The 26,417-nt window shown below is 46.2% G+C and overlaps 1 protein-coding gene across 1 annotated transcript in view; it reads left to right on the top strand.

Moving 5' to 3' along the window:
• Positions 1-24,268, top strand: part of KIZ (kizuna centrosomal protein) — a 114,557-nt gene extending 90,289 nt beyond the window's left edge. The window contains exons 11-14 of the mRNA XM_065893253.1: positions 7,954-8,055; positions 11,460-11,556; positions 22,437-22,480; positions 24,162-24,268. Coding sequence (XP_065749325.1) covers positions 7,954-8,055; positions 11,460-11,556; positions 22,437-22,480; positions 24,162-24,268 — 350 coding nt within the window. The remainder of the gene's footprint in view (positions 1-7,953; positions 8,056-11,459; positions 11,557-22,436; positions 22,481-24,161) is intronic.
• Positions 24,269-26,417: the final 2,149 nt, after the last annotated feature.

A 26,417-nucleotide genomic window follows, 5' to 3' on the forward strand; every position in this document is an offset into this window, starting at 1 on the left:
TACGTACACACCCTCCTGCACACACACCCACGCACACAACCACAGCCTGTGATCTGCTTGTTGACACAGGCTACCCCTTCCTTTAGTCTGGTTGTTCGCACTAAAGAATCCAGGTCAAAATCAAAGATTAATGCGATTATCTATGAGTGTGTGGTTTTCTTTATTTAAGAATAATATATAATTTGCATATATGTTACACCTTTACTTGGGCTGAGTCCAGGGAATACCAGGGACAGCCAAAGACCAGGTCCCTGCCCTCCTAAGCCTCCATCGTCTCTAACCTTCACAGGAGCCCTGTAGGTAAGCAAATCGTTCTACACATGGTCCGGCATACTTGGAAAGATTGAGAGCCCTGTTGAGGGCCATATAGCCAATGTGTCAGATCTTGAATCACACTCAAATTTCAGGAATTAAGCCCTGAAGTCCTTCCATCCCACCATGCAGCCTCTTTTGCTTTATGAGAGGCGCCTGCATCACGGCATCTGGATCGGTTTGTATCTTAACAAAAGATGAGCCCTGCAAGGACGATTTTGAGAGTGATGATGAGCAAAGCCTGGAGAGGTGGGCAGCTCTTGAGGATTTCTGAGTGTGGACTGTCCTGGGGTGGCCCTTGTAAAGCGGAGTGAGTCTGTACCCCTAGGCGAGCCTGAGACCACGAAGCGGGTACAGGACAGTCAGGTCAGTGTTTCCCTGGAGCACTTAGGCCAGAATTGAAGCCATGCTTGTCTAGATTATGAGAGAAAGTCTCCCTCTGAACTACTCATACCCCCAAAGTAAAATTTCCCACATTGGTAATTTTATTGGTATTTATACTAAATTTACCTTTGAGGAGGATTTGGTGAGTTTTAATTTTAGTAAATGATGCAGCTTATGCTAAATGTCATAAAAACCCAGCCCCGACACAGTATATGACACACAATGGGCACTCATTTCATCAAACGAATGAATAAAAATGAAAGTACTAAGGAGTTTCCTTAAGCGCTTGTTGATTTAGGCCAGAACACCGTCTCTTTCCATCAGTCACTCCACCGGTACTTTCCCACCCACGTGCCCATCCTGGCAAAACTCATCTCCTTAAGCTCCATGTGAAAAGGGCTCTCAGCTTTTATCTCAAGAGGATTAAGCCTCTAAGAATGTCCATTCAGCCTCTCATTCTTTTGACACCAATTCTCTTGGTCAAGCTGTGTTGAAAGTGGTTGCCTGACTATGCCATTTCTCACTGATATTCTTTGGCAAGCTGAAATATTCCAGGTCAGACTGAGGTACGTCCATTTAGAAGCTCTGTGGGAGGTCAGCCTAGATTTGCAGGGTGCTCCTGGGGCTGTGGGCAGGGCTTCCCCAAACATCATGGCTTGAGTTTTGCATCAGATTGGGAAAAGGCTGGAAATACACGGTGGCCGCATTGTCACCGGTGGCTAGATTTATCCTGGGAGAGAAAACTGCAGTGACAACTGAGGACTGCGGAGTCCAGTGGCAAAGCACTTCTACTCCTCAGGCTTTCCTGAGACTGCGCCTCACCATTTCTGTCCCGGAAATGCACAGTCAGTCAGGATGCCTTACCTGCTGTGCCTGGGGAAGGGAGCCCAGGGAAGCACTGTGTGCCGCTGGGTTGGCCCTGGCCCCGTCTCCGTGGCAGGGGTCCAGCTGCTCACGACAGCAGAGAACTCCTCACGCAGGACGTTGCAGGCTAGTGGAGCCTGTTTAACGTGGTCATAGAAGAATGGAAGGCGCCTTTCTGAAGAGCTCTTGATTGGGTGCTTTCAAGGAGATGAACTCAGAAGTGCCTGAGAAATTCTCCTCAGTGGTTACACAACAGAATCCCGTGTGGAGCTTTAAAACAGACCCACACCCCAGCCACACCCCGGACCGGGTGCCCCAGAACCTCCAGGCCTGAGCCCCAGGCATCAGTCTTGTGTAACACACCAGGTGACTCCCCGGGTTTGAGAACCATGGAGCAGGGGATCTCAAAGCCGAAAGAGCCCTTGTAGGTCATAGTGTGAAACACCCTTATTTTATGCAAGAGACTTGAGTGGAGAGAGGGGAGAGGTTGGGCTTTAGATATTTCAGTACAATCAGGGGTCAGGGAGGGTATGATTTCCCTAGGGCTGCTGTGGCAAAGTGCCACGAGCTTAGAACCACAGAAATGTTTTCTCTCACAGTTGTGGGTGCTAGAAGTCCAAAATCAAAGTGGCAGCAGGGCCCTCTGAAGGCTCCGAGGAGCATCCTTCCTGGCCTGTGGCAGCCTCTGGTGGCTCCTGGTTTGTGGCAGCACGACTCCAGTCTCTGCCTTCGTTCTCACGTTGCCGCCGCCTGTGTCTCTGTGTCCTCTTCCCAGCAGGACAGCAGTCATTGGATTTAGAGCCCAGTGTAAATCCAGGATGAGTTCATCTTGAGATCCTTCGCTAATTACATCTGCAAAGATCCTGTTTACAGATAAGGTCACATGCTGAGGTTCTGGATGGTCGTGAATTTGGGGTACAGGGGGTGGGGAGGGATTTCTTCGTATTTCACACTGCCGGCTTCTGGTTCATCATGTACAGTGATTGTTCCTGGCCCTACTATAAATGATGATGATGATGAGAATATTACTGTCTTTATTTCCAAATCTTCTCATTTTATAAATCATTGAGTACAAATTGCTAGAAAGTTGCTTTTAAAGACTATTTAATTATGCCACTAAGATACAGCTTCCTGATCAAAATTACTCAAAAGTTAAAGATTGCATGACCTTGAGAGTTGAAATTTCACCTCCCATGGCTGAGCAGTGTTACATGGTTATGAATTTTCATGTGAAGTAGTATCAGCAAAACTGTTTCAGTTCAGTTTTTGAACATTCATTAAAGGTCAGTTACAAGCCTGGCACTTACTTGCAGGTGTAATTGTTGAATCGCCCCATAGAAATTCAGAATGTGATGGAAACATCTATTTCCTGAAGCATCTCCAGGCAGCTCATCTGAATGGGGAGCATTTCCCTTCTCCGTGCATCTGCCCTCCCTGTGTGAGGACGGAGGAAACCTGGACAAGAGGCTCCCAGGCCCAGGATTGCTGGTAGAGTCGTGGTTACCGCAGAAAGTCTAGATATGAAAAGTAATTCTGGTTATAGAGCCAGGCTGTGTGCCTCTCACGTTCACCTAGACATGCGGCTCTTTTTTTTTTAATTTATTTATTTTTGGCTGCGTTGGGTCTTTGTTGGTGCGCGCGGGCTTTCTCTAGTTGCGGTGCGCAGGCTTCTCATTGCGGTGGCTTCTCGTGTTGTGGAGCACGGGCTCTAGGCGCGTGGGCTTCAGTAGTTGTGGCACACGGGCTCAGTAGTTGTGGCTCACGGGCTCAGTAGCTGTGGCGCACGGGCTTAGTTGCTCTGCAGCATGTGGGATCTTCCCAGACCAGGGATCGAACCCGTGTCCCCTATATTGGCAGGTGGATTCTTAACCACTGCGCCACCAGGGAAGTCCCGTGTGGCATTTTTTTTTTAATTCCCAAACATAGATGAGTTTTTTGTATTTTCAGAGTTGTGAAAGCACCCTTAGCCTAATAGTTTCTTGTTTTAATTTGAGTAGATTGCTAGACAAGTGATTTCTGGGTTTTAAGTAATAGTATTTACCTTTAGAATTAATTTTAGAGTTACATCCCACAATTTTTGTTTTATTTTGCAAAGATAACTGGGTTTGCGCCATCAGCAGCACATCTAGTGCAGTGTGAATGAAAAATTGGCATGGGTGCAGAAATACATGAAAAGCGTTAGCCCTGGGAAACTCGTGGGCAGAAACTATTTTTCGAATTTAAGTTTAGAATTTCTGCATGCTTCCTACAGGAATCAGTTATCCTTCCTGACTTAGAGATGCCCAGTTCTTTGTCGGTTCAGGGTTGCTTTTCTAGCTGTAGTATGGCATTGTTTGCATCTCCTTTTGTTATTCCCTCTCTTCTTTTCTTCACCAGGGATTTCTGCGAAAGCCAGGCCAGCCAGGCCGAGCCTCTGCCTTGGAGACGGAGACACCCCTCAGAGGCTGGGGAAACACATGTTTATCTGGCTCTTGTAATGGGTTGTTAAAAGCACTTGTTCGCCAGATATTTTCTTTTTCTTTTTGCTTGGTAGATTTAGAAGTATTTTAGCAGGTGTACATTTGCATATAAAAGAGAATGAAAGATAAGAAGTTGAGGCTTTTTCTTTCTCTCCTCAGCATCATCGCTCTCCTGCCTCCCTTTATTCAGCACATTTTCATTTTCTTTCTCTGTTCCCATTTTCTAGACAAAATGCGTATCAAAAAGAAAAAAAATCTCGGTGATCCATCACCACTTGGCAGGAAGATAGGTGATGGGGTTCAGCCAGCTTGTGTAACAGAGTAAGGAAAAATGTATTTCTCTTGTTGTGTCGTCAGTCTGGAATTGATAGCTAAGGGTAGATTTTCACCCCTGGACCCCTTGCCTTATTTTGTATTTTCAGCCGCAGTAGTTTGTACTTTTGAAACTCAGTCTTGACGCAGCTTTGAGTGTGTAATGGAAGCCTGACTGTGCAGCCCAGAGCTGGAAACTTGCGCCTGCGTGTACACTACTTCTGTGTGCGCCAGAGCATCTAGTTAAAAATCATTGTATTCTTAGAAATGCTTGTTTTATCTCATTGTTCGCACTACTCAGTTTTTTTCTGAGGGTTTGACATTACTAACGGGAGGAAGTATTTCTCTGGAGTTCTGAGTCACAGGCTACAAAGTGAAGCCTTAAGGGGCCACCCAGTCCTCAAATTTGCAGACTTATGGTGTCCCTGCAGTTAAGACTCAGGTCTTTTCACCTTGGAAATATTGAGATATTACCCTCGTCCCGACCTTGTTTACAGCAGGCCAACTGGAACCTCCAGCTTTGTTCCTTTCGCTCCCCTGTCTGTTCACTCATTCATTTAACAACTGAATTTGCAGGGCTACGCCATGCGGCTTTCAGCCACTTGATTCCTCACTGCCCTTCTTCCTTCCAGAAAAGCCTGGGCCTGAAGTGCCACAGACTTCAACTCTGTGGCTTTGCTTTATGCCGTTGGTGTCCTGGCCAAGTCTTCTAGGCTGTTGCAGGAGAATGTCTGAATTGTTAGAGCAAAAAGTATACTCTTGCTTCCAAAAATTCTGGAATCTGGTCCATTTGATACAGACAGCGCCCTAGCAATCTCCAGACAGCTGTTGCAGCCTCCTTGATCCTATGTCCCGGGCTATGTCAGCTCTTTTAGCGGAGAAAGCTATCCTTAACATCTAGCTTGTATCCCTTGGCTGAAGTTTTTCTCTTGAGTGTTCTTGTGCCACATTCAGTAAACACAGAAAAAATTGCTCGCCGCTGTCTAGTTTCAAGGTTGCAAGTATGTTCTGTGTGGCCTGTGCAGTGTTTTAATTTTTTTTTAAGCCAGAAATCTGGCAAGACTAGGCCTGCTTTCCCGGCTGGCAGCAGTCGGCCGTGGCCACAGAACAGCTGTCCCCTCCGGACAGGGCGTGAGCTCTCCCGCCCCTCCTACCGCTCCCATCTGGCCAGAGTCACGTGTGTGGTCCTGCCGGGCCCCAGAGAGCGTCTGCACTGACAGTCCTGCCCTGTCCTCTCTGCTGCAGAATCTGTGTACTTGAACCCCTCTTCCCTTGTTTCTACACAGGCTGTGTAGCCTGTAACCTCTCCTGATCATTTTTTAAACCAAACCTTGATTTTGTTTTTCCTTTCTGGGTCATCTCTCAGTTCTTCGTCTGCTGTTTTGTGCAGCTCTTCTGACTAAAGTAACAGTGAATAAGGGTATCCGGTGCCGTGGGAGAACGACTCCAGTCCTGAGCGTCTGCTCCAACCCCTCCGGCTGCTTTGGGGTCGCTGGTCCTGCCTCAGTTAGTGTTTGTTCCTCCAAGGGAGTGCACGTAATCCTTTCACCTTTTAAACCTCACTCTGCGCTGAAACCATTAGAGGAAGCGTGCACTGGAGGTGGGGGAAGGCGATGTGCCTGGTGGTCCTCAGCTGGATCGTGCCAACCCTTGATTACTCGGGTCAGGGCCGCCACATCCCACATAAAAACTGTCCGGACGGCCGCCAGTGACTCTGCTTGGAGAAGGACCACAGGAGGTTTAAGGATCAAGTGCCCGTGAGGAGCCGGGTGTGGGAAGGGGGTGGGCTCTGGCTGCGTGGGCGGGAGAGATGCGCTTTCTCCCTCCAAACTGTTGTACCGTTGAAAGCAGACTGAGGCAGCCTGGACGGGCAGCCCAGTGAGAGAGTCCGAGTCCTTCGAGAAGGACGGGCAGGCCCCAGTGTGGGAGACATGTGCAGCTGATCTCCGAGCGCTAGGATGGCCCCTGGGCTGGGGTGACTCGCTGCCCGGTCCTCCCTTCCAGGCTCACACCAGAGATGAGATACATTCCGTCCTGTATTTGGACAGAATACTTAATCCCCCACCCCCAATCTGAAATCACCTCACAGCTACTAACCTGATATTTTGCACAAAAATCCTCTCCTGAAAATAAATAGCACATGTTTTCTTGGTTTCTCAGAAGCCTGAGAGCTGGCTTACTGGAGTCAAATGATTTCCCTTCAGATGGTAGACAGCAGAGCCCAGCTCTAGCTTCCAGCCACCAGGAGCCTTTGTTCATCAAGAAGCAGCTCTCCTTTCTCTCTTTCTCTCCCCTCTTTCCCCGCTTCCTTCCTTCATTTCTCTTTAAAAAAATTTCTTTCTATCTTTTGCTGTCTTTTCCTTGACCAAATAAGTTTCACTGAATGCAGAAATAGCACATGGTCGTTAAAATCTGGACTTGTACCCTAAAAGCTGAAAGTCTTTTTGGCTGATCTTTATAAAGTAAAAACAAAACAGCATTTTCATCTGTTTTACAGTGATTCTTTACCTTTTTAGAATTCAGACACTCCACCTTTGATTTTATTAATACCTTACCCCCTCAACAGATTACCTGACAATGAATGTGAGGTGATACGGTTGTTAGGATTAATCGGAGAGTGTTATGATGCACTCCTATCGAGCCACCCTGGGACACTGGGATTAACCTACAGCAAGAAACACTTTCTATCCCAGGCCACTTCCCCCCACACACACAGATGTTACACAAAACAATACTTTCCCCTCGTGCGTGTACTGCATCTGGTGTTTTCTTTATTAAAGTTTTCAAACTATCAGTGCTAGTTCCAATGGACACTGATTTCACAATCCAGCAATGTTAAAAAATGTTGCCTTAGGATTTATTATTTTCAGAGTTAAGAGTCCCTGATCTGTGCATATTTTAATTACATAGCATTTACTACTCAAAAATATGATGCTCATTTTAAATACTTATTTTTTATCTTGACTGATTCTCAGTAGGGCGAGGTAAGTTATATTTTTCTCCTTCAGCATGTTGGTAGTTTTAACCAGTAATAACGGGCCTTGTAGTTCAGTTCTTAAACTGAACCAGCAAGCACAGGAATGCAGCCGATGGCCAGCCCCTGGAGCTGACAGGGGAATCCTTTAGTTAGTGGCCATGTTGAGAGTGTGGCCATGGGTGCTGTTTTGCTGTGTCTCTGCTAAAACTCTAACTCTGCATCCTCTGCTTCACCCAGGAGTCCTTGAGACCTGAGGCAATGGGGAAGCTTGTGTCCCTCAGGTCCTTCACGGGACCCTTATTTAGTATTCTTCCCAACAGTCTTCCCCACTTTAACTTAGAGCAGGGCTAAGGGCTCTGTTGATTGTTTCCTTTGACACATAAAAGTTTTTAAGTTTGCTGTAGTCCTGTTTGCCTTTATTTTGTTAAGTGTGCTTTTGGTGTTGTATCCAAGAAATCACTGCCAAATCTGATATCCTAAAGCTTTTCTCCTGCGTTTTCTGCTAGGAACTTAATAGTTTTAGGTCTTATATTTAAGTCTTTAATCCTTTCTGAGTTGATTTTTGTGTATGATGTAAGGTAAGGGCCCAAATTCATTCTTTTGCCTGTGGGTATCTTGTTACCTGGGACTTTTTCTCATATATAGAAACGAAAGCCTACCAGATGCTGAAACAGTCTACCCTTCAGGACAGTGCACACCAAGCTGAAGACGGATTCCAGAAGGCCGAGGGCTCTGCATCACTGTCAGGTAAGCAGGGCGGACAAGCCAGTATCTGGGAGACCCAGGGCTACGGCTAGGGCTGTGTACAGGGAAGTGTTATGATGTGCTCCTGTCGGAGGTTTCTGGAGTTTGCTTTGTAACAGGTTGTCACCATCGCAGAATGAGCCAGTACTTTTCGAGTCCTTAATGAACAGGAGTTTGGAAGAAGCTTCCCTCCAGGGTGTGTGCTGGCGATGGCCTTACAGGCCCTTGGGTTCTGCCTGACGTGTCACAATGGTACCTTGTCGCTAAGCACCACAGACACCCCAAATTCTTTCCCTTCCCACCTTTTCCCAGTTTGTTAATCAGTAGTGGGGAGTGTCATCTGGGCTACCTCCCTTGCCTGAATGATGGGGGATTTGGGGTTCTTCAAATGAAAAGACTGTAAATCCCAGTAAGAGCTCAATTTTAAGCTTAAATGTAGTTCCTTCAATTTAGGATTTTTGTTTCAATTATAATCTTCTTAGTTTTCTTATACGTTATTATCATATTTTTATTATTTTTCAGTTGTTTTTACTTTATCACACTTTTTTCCTTTTTTTTTTTTTTTTGGTATAAGTCACCTCAACTCCCTTTGTGAAAGTAAACGGATTAATAACAGAAGGAAGTATACTTTAACGACTTGCTTTTTTTTTTTCTTTTTTTTGGGGGGCTGTCCTGCGTAGCTTGTGGGATCTTAGTTCCCCAAACAGGGATCAAACCCAGGCCCACAGCAGTGAAAGCACCGAGTCCTAACCACTGGACTGTCAGGGAACTCCCTCTAATTTTTTTTTTTATTATTATTGATTAATTTCTTTTTGGCTGTGTTGGGTCTTTGTTGCTGCAGGCGGACTTTCTCTAGTTGCGGCGAGCAGGGGCTACTCTTCATTGCAGTGTGCGGGCTTCTCATCGCAGTGGCTTCTCTTTGTTGTGGAGCACGGTCTCTAGGAGCGTGGGCTTCAGTAGTTTTGGCTCGCAGGCTCAGTAGTTGTGGCGCACGTGCTTAGTTGCTCTGCGGCATGTAGGATCTTCCCGGACCAGGGCTCGAAGCCATGTCCCCTGCGTTGGCAGGAGGATTCTTAACCACTGTGCCACCAGGGAAGTCCCCGCTCTAGTTTTTATATAAACCACCACGCTGGGATTTTGCTTATCAGAATGAATTTCTCCTATTAGAATGAATTTCACCTATCAGAATGATTTCACCTATCAGAATGATTTCTTAATATCACATAATTCCCAGTCCGTATTCAGATTTCTCAATTGTCTCAAAGCTGTCTTCATCAGACAGACATTTTTTTGAGGGAGATATTTATGGTATATCAGACTTAGCTGTCTGTCTTTGGAAAGCTATTTCCTAGATAATATTAGTGTTAGAATTAGTTACTGCAAAATTCAGTTATTTGGGTTGTTGTGAGGATTCAGTGAGCCAGTGCAGGTTAAATGCCTAACACAGTGCCTGGTAGAGAAAAGCCCCCGGGGAGGGCTGGCCATGTTGTTGGTGGTGGTGATTTGAACTCCGCAAACATGAGACATTGTAGTTTGTTGAGGTATAAACAGGCTTCTGCCCCGATGGAGGTCTGCATCACTGTAGAAAGATACAGCCCTATGCACTGTTTGCTTTTCATCACTTTCTTCACATTTGAATCACAGAACCAGAATCCAGAGGGATCTCAGGAAGTATTTATCCAACCCCCTCCCTCATTTTACAAATTACCCAAGGGAGTAATGCCTCTTTTGGAGCATTACAACCCATTAGCAGGCATACATGGTTTGGAAGGTGACTCTACAGATGTGATTTTGGTAAGTATATTTTGAATGGCTAATAGGACAGGCTCAAACAATGAGTAAATTTGACATAAGTTGTAGTCCCTTGGATGTGTATCAAAAATTATAGTGCTATTAATATGCTAATGATTGGGCTTCCCTGGTGGCGCAGTGGTTGAGAGTCCGCCTGCTGATGCAGGGGACACAGGTTCGTGCCCCCGTCTGGGAAGATCCCACATGCCGCGGAGCGGCTGGGCCCGTGAGCCATGGCCGCTGAGCCTGCGCGTCCAGAGCCTGTGCTCCGCAACGGGAGAGGCCACAACAGTGAGAGGCCTACGTACCGCAAAAAAAAAAAAAATAATAAAATATGCTAATGATTAACATATGAGTTTGTTCATATGACGTGATCCACACAACACGGGTTGTACAGCCAAGCACCCCTCGATTCGGTTCCCATCCTCCACACTCAAAATCATAGTGTGTGCTTTGTAAGACATTGGGATCCTCGAAGTGCTCCTGGTAGTGTTGGCTGGCATTGGAGTTAGATGCTGGCTCTGGAGTTTATTGTGCATTCAGTCACGCTTCACGTTTCCATTCTCGCCCTCACCCTGACCCTAGGGACTTCTCTGAGCTCCCACGAGAAGCAGGCGGTGGGTGGGAGGGCCACGTGCCCGGTGTGGAACGTCACACGCTGTCACACACTGAACGCAGAGCCACCCCAGATATAACCATGGATGAGGAGGCACGTGGCTCATCTCCTGTGTCAGGCGCCAGATCTCTTGTCTCCACACCTGTCTCTAAGGAAGCCACTTTGTTTTCATGTCTGAAAAGACCTGGTCCCCTTAAGCGGGTGCAGACCCTCTAGGGGCCGAACATGGACACATTGTTAAGAGAACCACTTTGCTTCAGAGGTTATGAGCAGGCACGCAGGTTACAGGTCAGGAATGCAGTAGGTGCCTTTCGAGGCGATGCTTATGCACCCTCTATCCGCGATCTAGTTTGACTGCCAGTTAAGAATCAGACTTGTAGCAGAAACGTCCAAGGTGAGGACGCCCAGGAGGCAGAGGTCAGGGATCGCCCTGCAAGCTGGGAGCACTGTGGGGTGGTCTGGTTCCCCAGGCTCCAGGGAAAGGGGGTGGACTGTGCATCTTCCCCATCAGCCCTTTCAGGCTAGTTAAGGAGTAGCCTCGATGGTTTTCAGTGGGCGTTCATTCTCCTCCGTGAGAGGGAAAAAGAGAGGATTTGGCAGAGGGGCTTAAAGGCGGGTGGGCGGTAATGTCATCCAGAGGTGTCAGTTGCTTCTGAGACTGGCTCCCAGTTCCTGTTGGCTCGGTGAGCCAGCGCTGCCCCCGTGTTACAACAACTCGAATTATCCAGAGCCTAGTGCCACGGTGGAGACCCATGTGCTCACACACACATCGTGGCCATTTAAAATGGCGCTCTTTGAATGATTTTACTTTTTACGTACTCTGTGTAACTATCACGGGAAGCCGCCCCCTTCCTTTCCGTGTCATTCCCTGCCTCAGAAGCCCCTCGTTTTCTGTGAACAGCTCTTCCTCTGTTGATGTTTGTTTTACAAGTTATCGTGAGGCCGCTTCTGCATTCACTGCGATGGCCACGCTCACTCTCCACGCTTGTGCTTGTCACAGGTTTGAATATTGGCAGCGGTACATTCAAGACAAAGACAACTCACAAGATCTCTTCAGAAGCGAGTTTTTCGTCTAGCGAAGGCAGTCCTTTGTCAAGGTAAAGTCGTGCAAGCCTTTCTGAATAGCGGCAGCAAGACGGGAAATGTCACTCCTCAGGGAATTAAACGCTGGCTGCAGATGATTTTGCTCTGTGACTCGATGGAAGGTTATGGTTGAGGTTTTTGTTTATCTGAAATGACAGTGGAAACTTTAGTCTACCTTTGAAAATATTTGCACCAGAGCCAAGTATTGTTTTGCAGCTGTTGTTTCCTTGGTTTAAGACTCAATTGACACCTCAGTGAACCACAAATTAGCGTCTACAGCTGCTCGCAGTAGGGCTGCTTAGAAACCACACAATGGAGGGTGTCGGAGAGGGCAGAGAGAAAGAGCCAGGCCTTAAAAGAAATAAAGTGGCCTGTTTCTTCTTTCTGAGACCGCAGAGATATATACAAGCAATTGCTGGATATTTGTTTTTGTATTCCTCTTTTTTACCAAGTATTTGGGCTGGACTATTCTTTCCCTCTCTGATACCTTCTTGCTTATTTTCAAATGTGAAAATTTATCTTTTCACATTTGTTAAACTGTAGCACTCCTTGTAAGTTTTTGGAGCAGTGATAAGTGAGTCGTGTGCTAGATGTGTCATCAACATAAAATACTGATCGTGCAATGGCACTGAGTCACTTAGGAAGAATTTGTGGATGGGAGTAGAAGCAGTTGTCTGATACATACCTACCTTTCCACTTGGGCTAAATAGCATTTAAAACAACACAAGTTTGCCTTTTGTAATATTTCCCCTCAAAAGATGTCCTGTAGATGATTGTATTACATTCGAATTAACTGCTCGCCCTGATGAAATTTTAAAACAGGAACTTTACGTTTGTAATGTCCCGTAAGATAAAATTATTTGTTCAGAAATGTGGTATTTTTACAGTGAAAAAAAATCTCATTTTCATTTCTATTTTGAAAAACACTACAGTATTTTTAGGACCTGGATATATTTAAATGAGATTGGTTTTCTGATATTAAGTTCTTTTAGAAACCTTGTGTGTTCAATTTTAGGGAATCCACTCATTTAATTTTTAGAAATTATTATCTTTAATATCTTTCATCTCTGTTTTTGAAGGAAGTGAGAGATAATGAATTATGGGACAGGAAGAGTATTAAAGTATTATATTTTTATGATTATATTATAAATTCAAGTTCTAGGTCTCCTGAAAGAAATTTTAAAAGATAATAAATTCTACAGGTAGTTTTTAGGGTTTAATGGCACCATTTGGCTTAATAATACATCCCTTTAGGTTTTCAGGATTGTTAGAAGTGTTTATTTTCTTTATATTTTAGAGGCACTAAAAAAGCCAATTCTTCTTAAACTTTTATATATATATATATGTGTGTGTGTGTGTGTGTGTGTATATATTCTTGGAGTAATGTTTAAACACATTTAGAAAGCAGTTGGATTCTGTAGAACATTTTCTCAGTCTGATCATTTGACATTTCACATCTTGCATCTATATTTCATTATAAAATCAAACTCCTTTCCCTTTCAGTTTTAGGCAGGAGCCTTTTGTTATTACTGTTGTTTCTGCATGAAATTAATTTCCTAAATTATAAATAATCACATCATCCCCTTTCCGGAAAAAAAAAAGAGGCCTTCAGGGGACCCTCGGGTTCTCGACAGTTGATAATAATCCAGAGATGAAAGTTCTGGGCATGGAGTGTGTGGGTTTGGCGCGCTGTTTGCCATGGTTGGTTCTTGTGCTGGGTTTGGTGTTCATACGCCGCCTTAGGCTTTTGAGAGCCCCGGGCTTGCTGTTTGTGCCTGGATTCACTGAAATTTCTTAGAGGCTTACATTTAAGGATCCCACTTACTGCAGTCACTCCTCGTGCTTTATTGCTTTTACAAGTGGTCTCGAAACCCAGTACTTGAGAATAAACGTAACAGTGCAGTGCTGCTGTAGCACTTTTAAAAATTCTTCTTTGCTCTATTTTGTCAGTGAGCTGATGAGCAACCTCAAAAAAAAAAAAAAAAAAAAAGACCCTGCTGGACCTTAAAAAAAAAAAAAAAAATGGCTTCCTCTGATGTCCTAGAGACAATAATTATGATGTGCTAGTTAAGCCCAAACTACAGCTGAGGGATTTTACTTTAAAGCAGCGGCTTGGGCGCAAAAATGCATTTATAGCTCTTTGTCTGCACCTCATTATGTGTGGGCCTGATTCATTAAGTAATTGGTTTGCAGTTGTTTACATGAGTATTAAGGCCTTCCTTTCAGCCGCCTTTGAGAGATACATTGTGCAAATGTTGCCTGTGATGAATGCAGAATGAGGACCAGAGGGTCCGTCCTATTGGCTAAACAGTGCACTCTGTTGAAAAGCCAGAGAAAGGGATTGGGTGCTGCTTTGCATAGCAATGACTTTCTTAATAAGCGTTACAGATTAATACACACAAGCTATAAAAGATGCAAAGAGATACTCTTAGCACATTTATCCATGCTCATTTCATTGTGATGGTGGTGGGGTCCCCGTGCTTTCATATTCCGTTTTCCAGAGCAGCGGCTTCAGTGCATGAGCCGTAATAGAATCCGATGTTTATTGTATTATAAACCACGGGCAAGTAGGCAGATCGGCAACAGTTTATTATTAAAGATTCTTTCAGTGTAAATCTTTTTCTACCATTGTATTTGCCTCAGCAAAATCATTTTGTGGTTGAGTGGGGATGAAAGGCATAATGTACGAAGGAGTGAGTCCTAATAGGAAGCTGTTCTCTGAGTAAAGACCACTTGTTCCCTTTTGTTGAGAGGTGCATGCCAGAGCTTCCTCTCCTCCGCAAACACTGTCTCGCCCCACCTTCCCCAGGAAGCTGTTTTCACTCTCCCGGATCCATTTAGTCAACAGAGAGCGTGTTTTAACCGCCTGCCATGTAACTGTGGTTTACTGCTTGGATTGAGATAACGTTTTACCGAAAGAAAAAGATGTGTGCTTGCAACATAATTGCCTGGGGAAAAGGTAGCAGAAGTCACCCAGCTACCGCACCCTGGCAGGGCCGCTGGGTGGCATTTGGTGCCAGCCCTGCAGCCATGGAAGTGGCCAGCGGAGGGCACCAGGCGGCAGCTGCTGCTCTGGTGCGGCCGTCCTGTCTCTTCTTGCCTGATCCTGTGCCGCTTCCCCTGGGATGATAAGGTGATCACAAGGAACGTGTAGTCCAGAGAAATAAGAGTGAGGTTTTTCTGGAAGCCCTTTATGTTCTGATATAAAAGCCCCGGTCTCTGTCTCTGGTTTAGCAAAGCTAAATTCTCCATAAATTCTACCAAAGTAGCAGCTCCCTAAACATTCCACGTTTCTTGTCATAAGCCCGCCTACTTTATTTTTTCGACACAGCACGAAAGAACAGTCTTTGCTTGATTGGCTGAAGGGAAGGAGTAAAGAAGTTGACCCCTAAAAAATGGCATCTGCTGCAGGGCCCCTGGTCGACCATCAGAGGGCAGTCAGACTTTGTCAAATTAAAGCTGTCTCAGACCGGTCTGCCTCTTAACACTTAAAATTGAGGATTTACAGGGATTTGTTGGCACACTGATTGGGATTTTTTATTTTCTTTCCGAATTTTTTTTTTTTTTTGCCTTGTGCTTTTCAGAAACACGTCTTTTTTGAGGAAAATTCTAGCTGAAGATGTGTGAGACATTTTAATACTGATTTTAGCTTAGTCAAAATCATTAAACTTACAGAATTCAGAGTGTAGAGACCACATCTTCTCATAAGTTAGTTATTCTTTTCAGGCTTATGATAAGACTCTAGAACTGCAAGGGCTCTTCCCTCTGGGGCCCTTCCTCATCGCCCCCGACACCATAGGCCATGTTCTTGGTAGGACCCTCAAAAGCTCATTGCCAAACTTGACGGACGTGGCCTCAAAGCCACAAAAAGTTGGTTATGTTTGTTAATGGGCTGTAGATATTTTTCTCCTTCAAAAATATGTTACTGACCATGAGGTTGAGAGTCTGTGTTACTAACCTTAGAACATCCCGCGGCTCTGAGGAGCTCCTGTGGCCCACCTCCCTGGGTCCCTGTGCTCACCCGACAGCCTCCGTCACCCCTCACAGAGCGCGCTGCCTCCTGAGCCCTGGTGTGACTTAATGATGAGTCTCCTAGGAACCATAGGTTTTCCATGCCTCACTTTTGTCTCTACTTGCTGGTCCCACAAAGCAAACCTGAATCCTGGCAGACATCCTTGCTACCTAATTTTGTACTTATGTCGACCGTGTAGCCTATTTCTAGCGATATTATTAGCCTTTTGTTCATATAAAATGAATAGTTGAGGGACTTCCCTGGTGCTCCAGTGGTAAAGAATCTGCCTTCCAATCCAGGGGACGCGGGTTCGATCCCTGGTCGGGGAACGAAGATCCCGCATGTCGCAGGGCAGCTAAGCCCACATGCCACGACTACTGAGCTCGCACACTGCAACGGAAAATCCCGCATGTTGCAACTAAGACCTGACAGCCAAAACTAAAAACAAAATAAAAATTAAAAAATTTTTAAAATTTAATGAATAGTCGACACTTAATTTTGACTCTTCCTCTAGTACCCATGTCAGGTGTTCACTAGGTGCTGTGCTTAGAATAAAACCTGCTGTTAAGACCCCAGCTGACCATAACTTCTTATGTGTAGCAAGGATGAAAGCAAAAGTGATTTTGATGAGAGTTGTCCTTACCTGTCTGTCCTAATCCCTTATCAATAGCAAGGGAATTTATAAACAGCATCGAAAACTGAGATGGTTTGATGGACAGACAGAGAAGACATGTGACAGAGCCAGTGTGGCAAAATGTCGACAGGGAGCATCTCACTGGTGGGCACATGGTGGTCACTGTGCAGAGGGGGAGGTGCCACACCTCCCAGGACACTGCGCAGAGACGGTGCCCCGTGAATGAGACCAGCAGAGCATGCCCACGCCTTAATTTAATCAGTTATCTGCGGTGTCTTACCTGAAAGTGGTTTGTTTGGAAATAGGACCTCCAGACTAATTGTAAAGTTCTAGGGAAAAAACTAAAACTCTGCTCTCTTGGATTCCAGGAGTCGCCCACGAGCAGGCCGGGGAGGGTGGGCTCCCTGGCTTGCTGCCGGGCTTCAGGTGGTGGCAGCGCTTCACGAAGGCCTCGGCAGCCCTGGCCCTGGACCTCTTCCTGGTTCTGTGCAGCCTGCAGGCTGAGAGAGGTTTTATGTTTTTTAATGGTTGGGAAAAATCCAAAGAAGAATAATGCTGCACGATACCTGAAAGTTATATGAAATTCAAGTTGCAGTGTCTCTCAGTGACGTTTGCTTGTAACAAAGCCACATCCGCTAGTTCACATATTGTCCGTGGCTGTTTTCATGCAGCAGAATAGTTATGACAGAGACCACAACACCTGAACCACTTACTCAGTGGCTCTCTACAGCTCACCTTCGCTGCCTCTGCCTTACACAGTGGAGGTGTGACGTCCACGCTGTCAGGGAAGGTCAGGCAGTCGGAGTCCAAGCACATCTAAGAGAGCACAGGGACCATGCCCCGTGGCTTATAACCTGAACTCTCGCATCCTTATGCTTTCAGAAGTGCGTTTGGTTTGGGTTCTCTCTCATTTATGATAATAGCTAAACAAGTTGGCTCTGTCTACTCCGAGATCTCACACCATCCCCTTTGGCCTTGACTTAGCTTCAGACGTTAGGTGTGACCTGGAGAAAGAAATATTGACCCTACAAGTCATGTGTAATAAAAATCAACCTCACACTGCAGTGTCACATCGACTAGCAGAGATGATTTCCCAAAGGGAAAAATACTTCCCCTAAGGGGTGAGGATGGCATCGGAAACACCTGGAAGCATTTTCCACCTTCCTCAGGGTTGAACACATGCGTTTAGTTCTGAAACATGTTTCTGGGAAGACACTTGAACAACCTGATCTGAACTCAGATAGAAGTAAAAACATGCAAATTAAATAATCTAATATCAAATGTTGATCCACGTGCCTTTAGGCAAGGTCCTATGCTTAGTGAGGCTCATCTATTCCTTCCACACATATCACTGAGCACCTGCTAAGTGCAGAACACCGGGTACCCCGGGGGCTGAAACTGGTACGGTGGCAGCTCTCGTAGAGCTGACAGCCTAAGGGCAGTCACATGTCAGTTAGTGACAGAAATGACTGTGAAGTAGCAAATTCAGTGAGGACTTGGGGGTTGAGGGTGGGGTGTGGGGGAGGCTACAGCAGGAGGCCCAACGGAGCCTGGGCATCAACCTTGGAGGCGCTGTTCAGGGTTTAGTTCTTTTGCCAAAAGCAATAGGAAGGCGCTGAAGAGTTTTCAGCAAGGAGGCAGAGGGGTCAGATTTGTGTTTCGAAAGCTCACCCTTGCTGCCGAGTGGAAAGTGGGTCGGAGGGGACGAGGTGGATGTGGTGTCACCAGTTAGGAGGCTGTTAGAAAGGTCCAGGCAAGAGATGCTGGTTTGGTCAACCAGGCGGTGGCAGTGCATAGGGGACGGGTGAGGACACTTGGAAGTGCTGGGAGGTAAACTTGGCAGGGCCTAGGGGCTGATTGGGTGTGGGAGGGCAGAGGAATGGTGAGGGGTTGGGAGGGACTCGAGGCTTGGGGTGCCGTTAGCTGAGACAGGAGAAGGGCCCAGGTTTGGTGGAGGAGCTTGAGTTTGGCTGTGGATGGATATGTTGGCCATGGGACTCTTTGGAGGCAGCCAAGTTGGAGCCAGCAGGTGAGCCCGGGACATGCATATGGAGCTCAGAGCAGGGGCCAGGCTGTAAGGACCTGGCATGTGCTCGCCTGCCTCTGTGCCGTTGCCTTGGGCCTGGCCTGGAAATCCTTTCCAGCTCTCACAGTAGAGTCCAGGGAGTGCATTGCTTCCTCTGGGATCCTGCAGCCACACCACCACCCGCCCCATCATCCACCTGTTCTCTCAGTCCTCCTGCCTGCCTTCTGCCTGCGGTGCTCCTGCCATCTCCCACAACCCCACGTGGCTCTTACTGTTTGAACGTCAGCTGGCAAACTAGTCTCTCTGCATCTTTACAGCATTGTTATGTCTGCCTACCCACCCTGCACTGAGCCTGGTGTCCTCATGAAGTGGGACCTGGATAGAGAGTAGACACAACCCACAATTGTGTTTTGTGTGTGTGTGTGGGTGTGCATGCACTCTTACAGAAGGTGGACTCAGGTTTACACTGTCAGCAGCCACCTGACTGGCGGCCTCCGTGACAGTCAGCACTGGCTGTGGGGCCGTCCACTCTTCATGGAGAAATGGCATAGGCCACTAGTTGGTCACATCACATAAACAGGCACTCACCAAGGAAAGCTGAAAGTGTTTCCTCTAAGATCAGGAACAAGACAAGGATGCCCACTCTTGCCACTTTTATTTAACATAGTATTGGAAATCCCAGCCACAGCAATCAGACAAGAAAAAGAAATAAAAGGAATCCAAATTGAAAAGGAAGAAGTAAAACTGTCACTCTTTGCAGACGACATAGTACTATACATAGAAAACCCTAAAGATGCCACCAGAAAACTACTAGAACGCATCAGTGAATTCAGTAAAGTTGAAGGATACAAAATTAATATACTGAAATTTGTTGCATTTCTGTACAATAACAATGAACTATCAGAAAGAAATTAAGAAAACAATCCCATTTACCATCACATCAAAAAGTATAAAATGCCTAGGAATAAACCTACCTAAGGAGATAAAAGACCTGTACTCGGAAAACTGTAAGATACTGATGAAAGAAATTGCAGACAATACAAGCATATGGAAAGATATACTGTGTTCATGAATTGGAAGAATTAATATTGTTAAAATGACCATAGTACCCAAGGCAATCTACAGGTTCAGTGCAATCCCTATCAAAATACCAAGGGCATTTTTCACAGAAATAGAACAAATAATTTTGAAATTCATATGGGAACACAGAAGATCCCGAATAACCAAAACAGTCTTGAGAAAGAAGAACAGAGCTGGAGGAATCACACTCCCTAACTACAAAGCTACAGTCATCAAAACAGTACATTACTGGCGTAAAAACAGACACATAGGTCAATGGAACCGAATAGAGAGCCCAGAAATAAACCCACACATTTATGGTCAGTTAATCTATAGCAAAGGAGGCAAGAATATACAATGGAGAAAAGACCAGTCTTTTCAACAAGTGGTGCTGGAAAAGCTGGACAACCACATGTAAAACAATGAAATTAGAACATTCTCTAACATATACAAAAATAAACTCAAAATGGATTAAAGACCTCAATGTTAAGACCGGATACTATAAAACTGCAGCGGAAAACAGGCAGAACACGCTTTGACATAAATCGTAGCAATATTTTTTTGGATCTGTCTCCTAAAGCAAAGGAAATAAAAGCAAAAATAAACAAATGGAACCTAATTAAACTTAAAGCTTTTGTACAGCAAAGGAAACCATTGACAACATGAAAAGACAGCCTACAGACTGGGAGAAAATATTTGCTAATGATATGACTGATAAGCAGTTAATATCCAAAATATATAAACAGCTCATACAACTCAGTATCAATAAAACAACCTGATTAAAAAATGGGCAGAAGACCTGAATAGACATTTTTCAAATTTATTGAAGAAGACATAGAGATGGCCAACAAGCTCATGGAAAGATGCTCCACATTGCTAATTATTAGAGAAATGCAAATCAAAACCACAGTGAGGTATCACCTCACACCCGTTAGAATGGCCATCATTAAGAAGACCATGAATAACAAGTATTGGCGAGGAGAAAAGGGAACCCTCCATACACAGTTGGTGGGAATGTAAATTGGTGCAGCCACTGTAGAAAACAGTATGGAGGTCTCTCAAAAAACTAAAAATAGAATTACCATATGACCCAGCAGTTCCACTCCTGGGGTATGTGTCTGAAAGAAATGAAAACACTGTTTGAAAAGACACATGCACCCCAGTGTTCATAGCAGCACTGTTTACAACAGCTAAGGTATGGGAGCAACCTAAGTGTCCATTAACAGATGAATGGATAAAGATGATGTGGTACATATATACACAATAGAATATTCCTCAGCCATAAAAAAGAATGAAATTTTGTTATTTGCAGCAACATGGGTGGGCTTAGAGGGTATTACACTAAGTGAAATAAGTCAGAGAAAGACAAATGCTGTATGATATCACTTATATGTGGAACCTAAAAAATACAACGAACTAGTGAGTGTCATAGAAAAAGAAACAGACTCACAGATATAGAGAACACTAATAAGGACCTACTGTATAGCACAGGGAACCCTACTCAATACTCTGTAATGTAATGACTATATGGGAAAAGAATCTAAAAAGGAATGGGTATATGTGTATGTATAAGTGATTCACCTTGCTGTACAGCAGAAACTAACACAATGTTATAAATCAACTATACTCCAATAAAAATTAAAAAAAAAAAAACAGAAAAAACTAGTGGTTACCAGTGCAGGGGGCTGGGGGGTGGGCGAGGCGGGGGGAAGGGATTAAGAGGTACGGATACATTGTTCAACACAGGGAGTACAGCCAGTATTTTACAGTAACTATAGACGCAGTATAGCCTTTAAAAATTGTGAATCACCATGTTGTATACCTGTAACTTATATAATATTGTACATCAACTATATTTCAATCAAAACGAAGAAACAGCCACCAAGTTTAAAGGGAGCACTGACAGAGCACAGACTGCCTAGAAAATTATGCCTTCATGGAGCTTGTTTTACTGGGAAAAAAATGTAAATTATGGCAGCTATGGCAAAAGGCAGATTTTCAAACCATAGGTTAGCCAGACTTGAGCCAAAGTGACAGAGATGTGTTCCCAGGGTTTCTTGCATCAGGAGGGCCAGGGTCCTGCCGAGAGAGCAGCAGTGCTGCTGCAGGATGTGTCCTCGTCTTTTCTCAGCGCTCTTCCCACCTAAAGGCTGGAATCTGCCTTCACGGAGTAATCTGCAAATGTAAATGGGAGGGAAAACTTCAACGGTAGTATGAGAAAAACATCAAAATGTCAAGCCATACACAAGTGACTGTTTCTTTTTTAACATCTCGTTGACCATTTAGGATGAACTTTAAAGAATTTAAGTGTAATAAGAAACTGGAATGGTGCTCCGAGAGGGGACTTCCATGCGCATGTCAATCGCGAAAGCTCTGGAGAAGGTGACGCAGATGGACACAGTCTCCCGCAGAGCCAGTTTCTCGGTCCAGTGGGTTTAGTAAGCGAGTCACCCGGTGTTAGACGCGTCCCTGGACACTTGCACTTTCGTGTGTGTGACACACAAACCTAAGCACGGGTGACAGGATTCTTGCACTCTCCCACGAGTCAATACCCTTAATTAAGCAAACAGTTGACTCTGAACTCCTTGTTAATCAGTTGAGAACCGTGTCGCCGGCTTGACAGACGTAAGTGTCGTAACCTCCTGGCCGACCTCTCCCTGGCCCTCAGACCCTCTGCTTTCAGCCTAGCTAGCAGCGCTGCGCTTTGCCTGCTCGGTGCGCGCCAGGACCTGCCTCCTGCCCTGGCGGCCTCCCCAGTGAGCGCCCAGCGTGCGGCCCAATGCGCCCGGGACCCTCCCACCAGAGCATCCGCAGGGCTTTTTGGTTTTAAAACTGCACGGCACAGGGAGACCAGCTCGGCGCTTCGTGACCGCCTGGAGGGGTGGGATAGGGAGGGTGGGAGGGAGACGCAAGAGGGAGGAGATATGGGAACACATGTATATGTATAACTGATTCACTTCGTTATAAAGCAGAAACTAACACACCGTTGTAAAGCAATTGTACTCCAATAAAGATGTTAAAAAAAAAAATCTTGGGGAGTAAATGTAAACCTTCTGGCCTCCCAGTGAGTAATGTGTGCTTCTTCCCTAGTGCACTCCTTGTAAAACTATTAGTCTGATTGTCTTTATTTTTTCACGACTTAGGTTCTTTCTTTATTTTCCAGGCATGAAAACAAAAAGAAACTAGCTACCAATTTAAAGTCTAAAGGTAAGAGAAATAACCAGAGACCAGACTCTCATTTTGTGTTTTAGCTAAAAGGGTGGTTTGTGACGTGTGGTGTCAGGCACGCTTGGGGGCGGGCGGAGGCGCCTGCCTGTGCTTACGGGCCCTGCAGCTCTCCTGGGGGAGAACTGGGGGCTTCTGAGAACACGGGTGCCAGGGTCCGTGGTGCCCAGCGCTTTAATCTGCAGGTATGACTTTGCAGGGGATCCTGGCCTCCCCCCCACCGCGCCCCCCCCCCCACTGCCATGTCTTCCACATGAAACGTCCTCACCTCTGTCCCCGTCCTCACTGCCACTGCCCGCAGGTACCCGCTGCTCTGACCTGAGGGCTCCTGCGGTAGCCCTCCCCCGCCCCTCCCCCAGCCCTGGCTTCTGAATCCTCATCCAGACGTCTGCCTGCTGGGGAAGCAGGGCCAGCACCCCCGCCACCTGCAGGGTAGAGTCTGGAACGTCCCCTTGTGGTCTGGCCCGGCCCCTGCTCCCAGCCCTGTTCCTCTGAGGTCGCGTCCTCTCCTCGGTGGATCCAGTAGCAGCCAGCCTTCCCTGTGCTCCACCCTCGTACCTCTGTGCCTTCGCTCACACCCTTCCTTCTCTGTGACATTCCTGCTAGGGAGCTCCTATGTATCCCTCAACACCCTCCTTCCACACTGGCAGTGGCGTATCCCCTGCCGAGCTTGGGCCGCCCCTACTCCTGCCTCTGAAACCCTGTTCCCAGCCGGTCCGGTGGGACTTGGGGCTTGAGCACCCTCTGCCGCCGGGATCGGGCCATGTACTTACCCTCGCAGCCTCGGTAAGACACGTGTTTGTACTCACCTCGCCAGGCTGGTGCGAGGATTAGATGGGGTCACATCTCAGGAGTCATCGCGGCGGTGGCAGGCTGTGCCTTGTAGATACGGGGGTCGCAGGGGTGGTCAGTGTCGCAGGCGGTGGGCCCACCACACCCTGGCACTCCAGGCCGAGCCTGCAGCCTCCCTGTCGGGCAGCTTGCGGCTCCACCCGGGGGATTTTCTCTGGCCACAGGAGCCAGGAGCTCCAGGGAGTCGACGCCTGGTTGAGAACAACCCCCAGCCACTGAAGGGTGGGAGTTGGTGGATAAATAACCCCACTTCCTTGCTGGCTTTTGGGGCCATCTGAGGAGCGTTCTGTGGTCTCTCTGAGGCCCCGGCAGGACTGACCCCAGCGGTCCACTGCCAGCCCTGCTCCTGGTTAACACCCTCTTCGCCCCCCATCCTGCCCAGGGTCACCTCCCAAATGAACTGCGTGTACCCACGCCCTCGTCTCAGTGCAGACCTCACTGCTGTTCCTCCACCGTGTCCCCGTGCTGAGGAACAGAGGGCGCTCACGGCGAGGAGCAGTCAGGCAAGCTGTTACCGGGCCTGGTAGAGCACCCAGCCGCCCTGCCCCCATGTTCCCCCTGGTTACAGATTCCCATCCTACAGTGGAGAGTTGGGCAGAAGGGAGGAGCAAGTGTTCTGCCATGAGTTCCCATCGCAGCACGTGGAGCACGCAGAAGCGAGTCGTTGCTGCAACACTGGCCTGCGCCCCGGGCCTGTCCGCTCAGGTGCACCACGCAGGGCCCCCAGGAGGCTCTTTGCGGGCCACGGCTGATTAAGCCGAGCTAATCAGACTGCAGAGATGCTGAGCGGCTGTCTGGTTTTCTCTTCCAGCCTTCTGGGGCGAGTCTGACGACAGTAACTCAGAGATCGAAGCTGCCTTACGTCCTAGAAACCATAACACGTCCACCGATGATTTTGATGATTTTTATGACTTATAAGCTGTAACATCTGTTAGAAATAAAGTCTTTAAACAAACTAAACCCCTGTGTTCAGATGTGATGTTCAAAATAAACGTGTCCCTTTAAGTTTTCTAATTGTTTAATATGACAAGTTGGGACCATATTGTTATTCCAGTGAAATTTCATGACATAACTACGAACTGGCCTATTTGCTTTTACGTGTTATCAAAAGCACAGTGATGAATACAATGCCCATCAAAATCCAGGTGGTTTCTTTGTAGAAATTGGCAAGCTAATTCTAAAATTCATATGGAAATTCAGGGGACCCAGAATAGCCAAAACAGTCTTGAAAAAGTTGGAGGACTCGCACTTAGCAGTTTTGCAACTTACTAAAATGCTGCGGTAATTAAGACAGTGTGGTACTGCATGAAATACTGATTTATATGTAATCTAGAATTGATGATCCAGAAATAAACTCTCACATTTATGGTCAGTTAATTTTCAGTAATGGTGCCAAGACCATTCAGTGGGGAAAGAATGGTATTTTTAACAGATGATGCTGGGATGACTGGACAGCCTCACGCAAAAGAATGCAGTTGGATCCCTACCTCACACTGTGTACAAACAGTAACGCAAAATGGGTCAAGGACCTCGGTGTAAGAGCTGAACAATCAAACTCTGAGAAGGAAGCACAGGGGTAAAAACCCTTGTGACCTCGAATTAGGCAGTGGTTTCTTAGATAAGACACCCAAAGCACTAACAACAGAGAAAAACACTCATCAAGGTCATAAAAATACAGAACAGTCACAGATCAGAGGAGACAAAGGGGACGTGACAACTCAGTGAAATGGTGGGACCCTGGGTTGGATCCTTGAACCAGAAAAAAGGACATTAATGGAAAATTAGGTGAAATCCAAATAAAGTCTAGAGTTTAGTTGATAGTAATGTCCAGTGTTGGTTTCTAAGTTCTGACAAATGCACCACAGAAATGTGAGATAAGAGGAATGTACCATTAGGGGAAACTGAAACTGGGTGAAAGGTACATAAGAGCTCTCTGCATTATCTTTGCAAGTTCTGCAGTGACATTTGGGCGATACTCTTCCAAGCTTTTTCTATGTATATAAACCTTGTAAAAATTCTTGTAAACATTTCTAATTTTAATTCTAAATCTTACCAGGTTTAAATGATTTATACCCACTAAAAAAACAAAAGAAGCCCTTCAGTCAGGACGCTCACTAGATATTGCCGGTGATGCTGATGGAGTATACAGAGTCCTGCCTCTGAACAGCCTCTCCTAGAGACCACATGCTGTGACCACTGGTGGTCAGAAGGAAGCCTGGTGCTGGCCTTCAGCACTAACGTGTCTTACACTGAATCGTGGTAGGTAGGGCAGGCCTGGGCCCCAGTGCTGTTAGCAGGCAGAACTTTCCAGCTAAACTTTAATGCATTTTTTTTCTTTTCAGTTACTTTCTGTTTATCTCCGGTGACCCTGGTTTAAAATGTAAAGAAGTGATATAAATTTTCCTTTTCAAATACATTTTAGGGGAAAGGAGATAACTGACTTTTAAAAAATACACAGAGGGGATTTCCTGGTGGCGCAGTGGTTAAGAATCCGCCTACCAAGGCAGGAGACATGGGTTCGAGCCCTGGTCCTGGAAGATCCCACGTGCCGCAGAGCAAATAAGCCAGTGCGCTACCACTACTGAGCCTGTGCTCTAGAGACCGCGAGCCATAACTACTGCACCCTGTGCGCCTAGAGCCTGTGCTCTGCAATGAGAGAAGCCACCACGCTGAGAAGCCCGTGCACCACACTAGAGAAAGCCCACGCGCAGCAACAAAGACCCAACACAGCCAAAAATAAATAAAATTTACATTAAAAAAATAAGTATATACAAAGAAAATGATAGTACAAGTGATAGGAGGGCAAGGCTGGCCGGCTGGAGCTAGGAGCTCTGCTCTGCTCACCTATGACTCCCTCATCTATTTTGGGGTCTCCGGTGGGGTTGAGCTCTTGGGGAGGCTGTGCACTGGGCCCATGGCTTGTGTTGTTTCCCAGGTAAGAGCAGTCACAGCCTAAGTTAATAAACTGTGTTTTCCTTTACTCTCAGACGACTACCGTGCTCACAAGACCTCTGATGTGGGGTTTTTTCCCCATCTCAACCCATGCTCTGACACCAGCTGCTTGTCC

Source organism: Phocoena phocoena, chromosome 15, assembly GCF_963924675.1.
Source record: "Phocoena phocoena chromosome 15, mPhoPho1.1, whole genome shotgun sequence".
Classification (NCBI taxonomy): domain Eukaryota; kingdom Metazoa; phylum Chordata; class Mammalia; order Artiodactyla; family Phocoenidae; genus Phocoena; species Phocoena phocoena.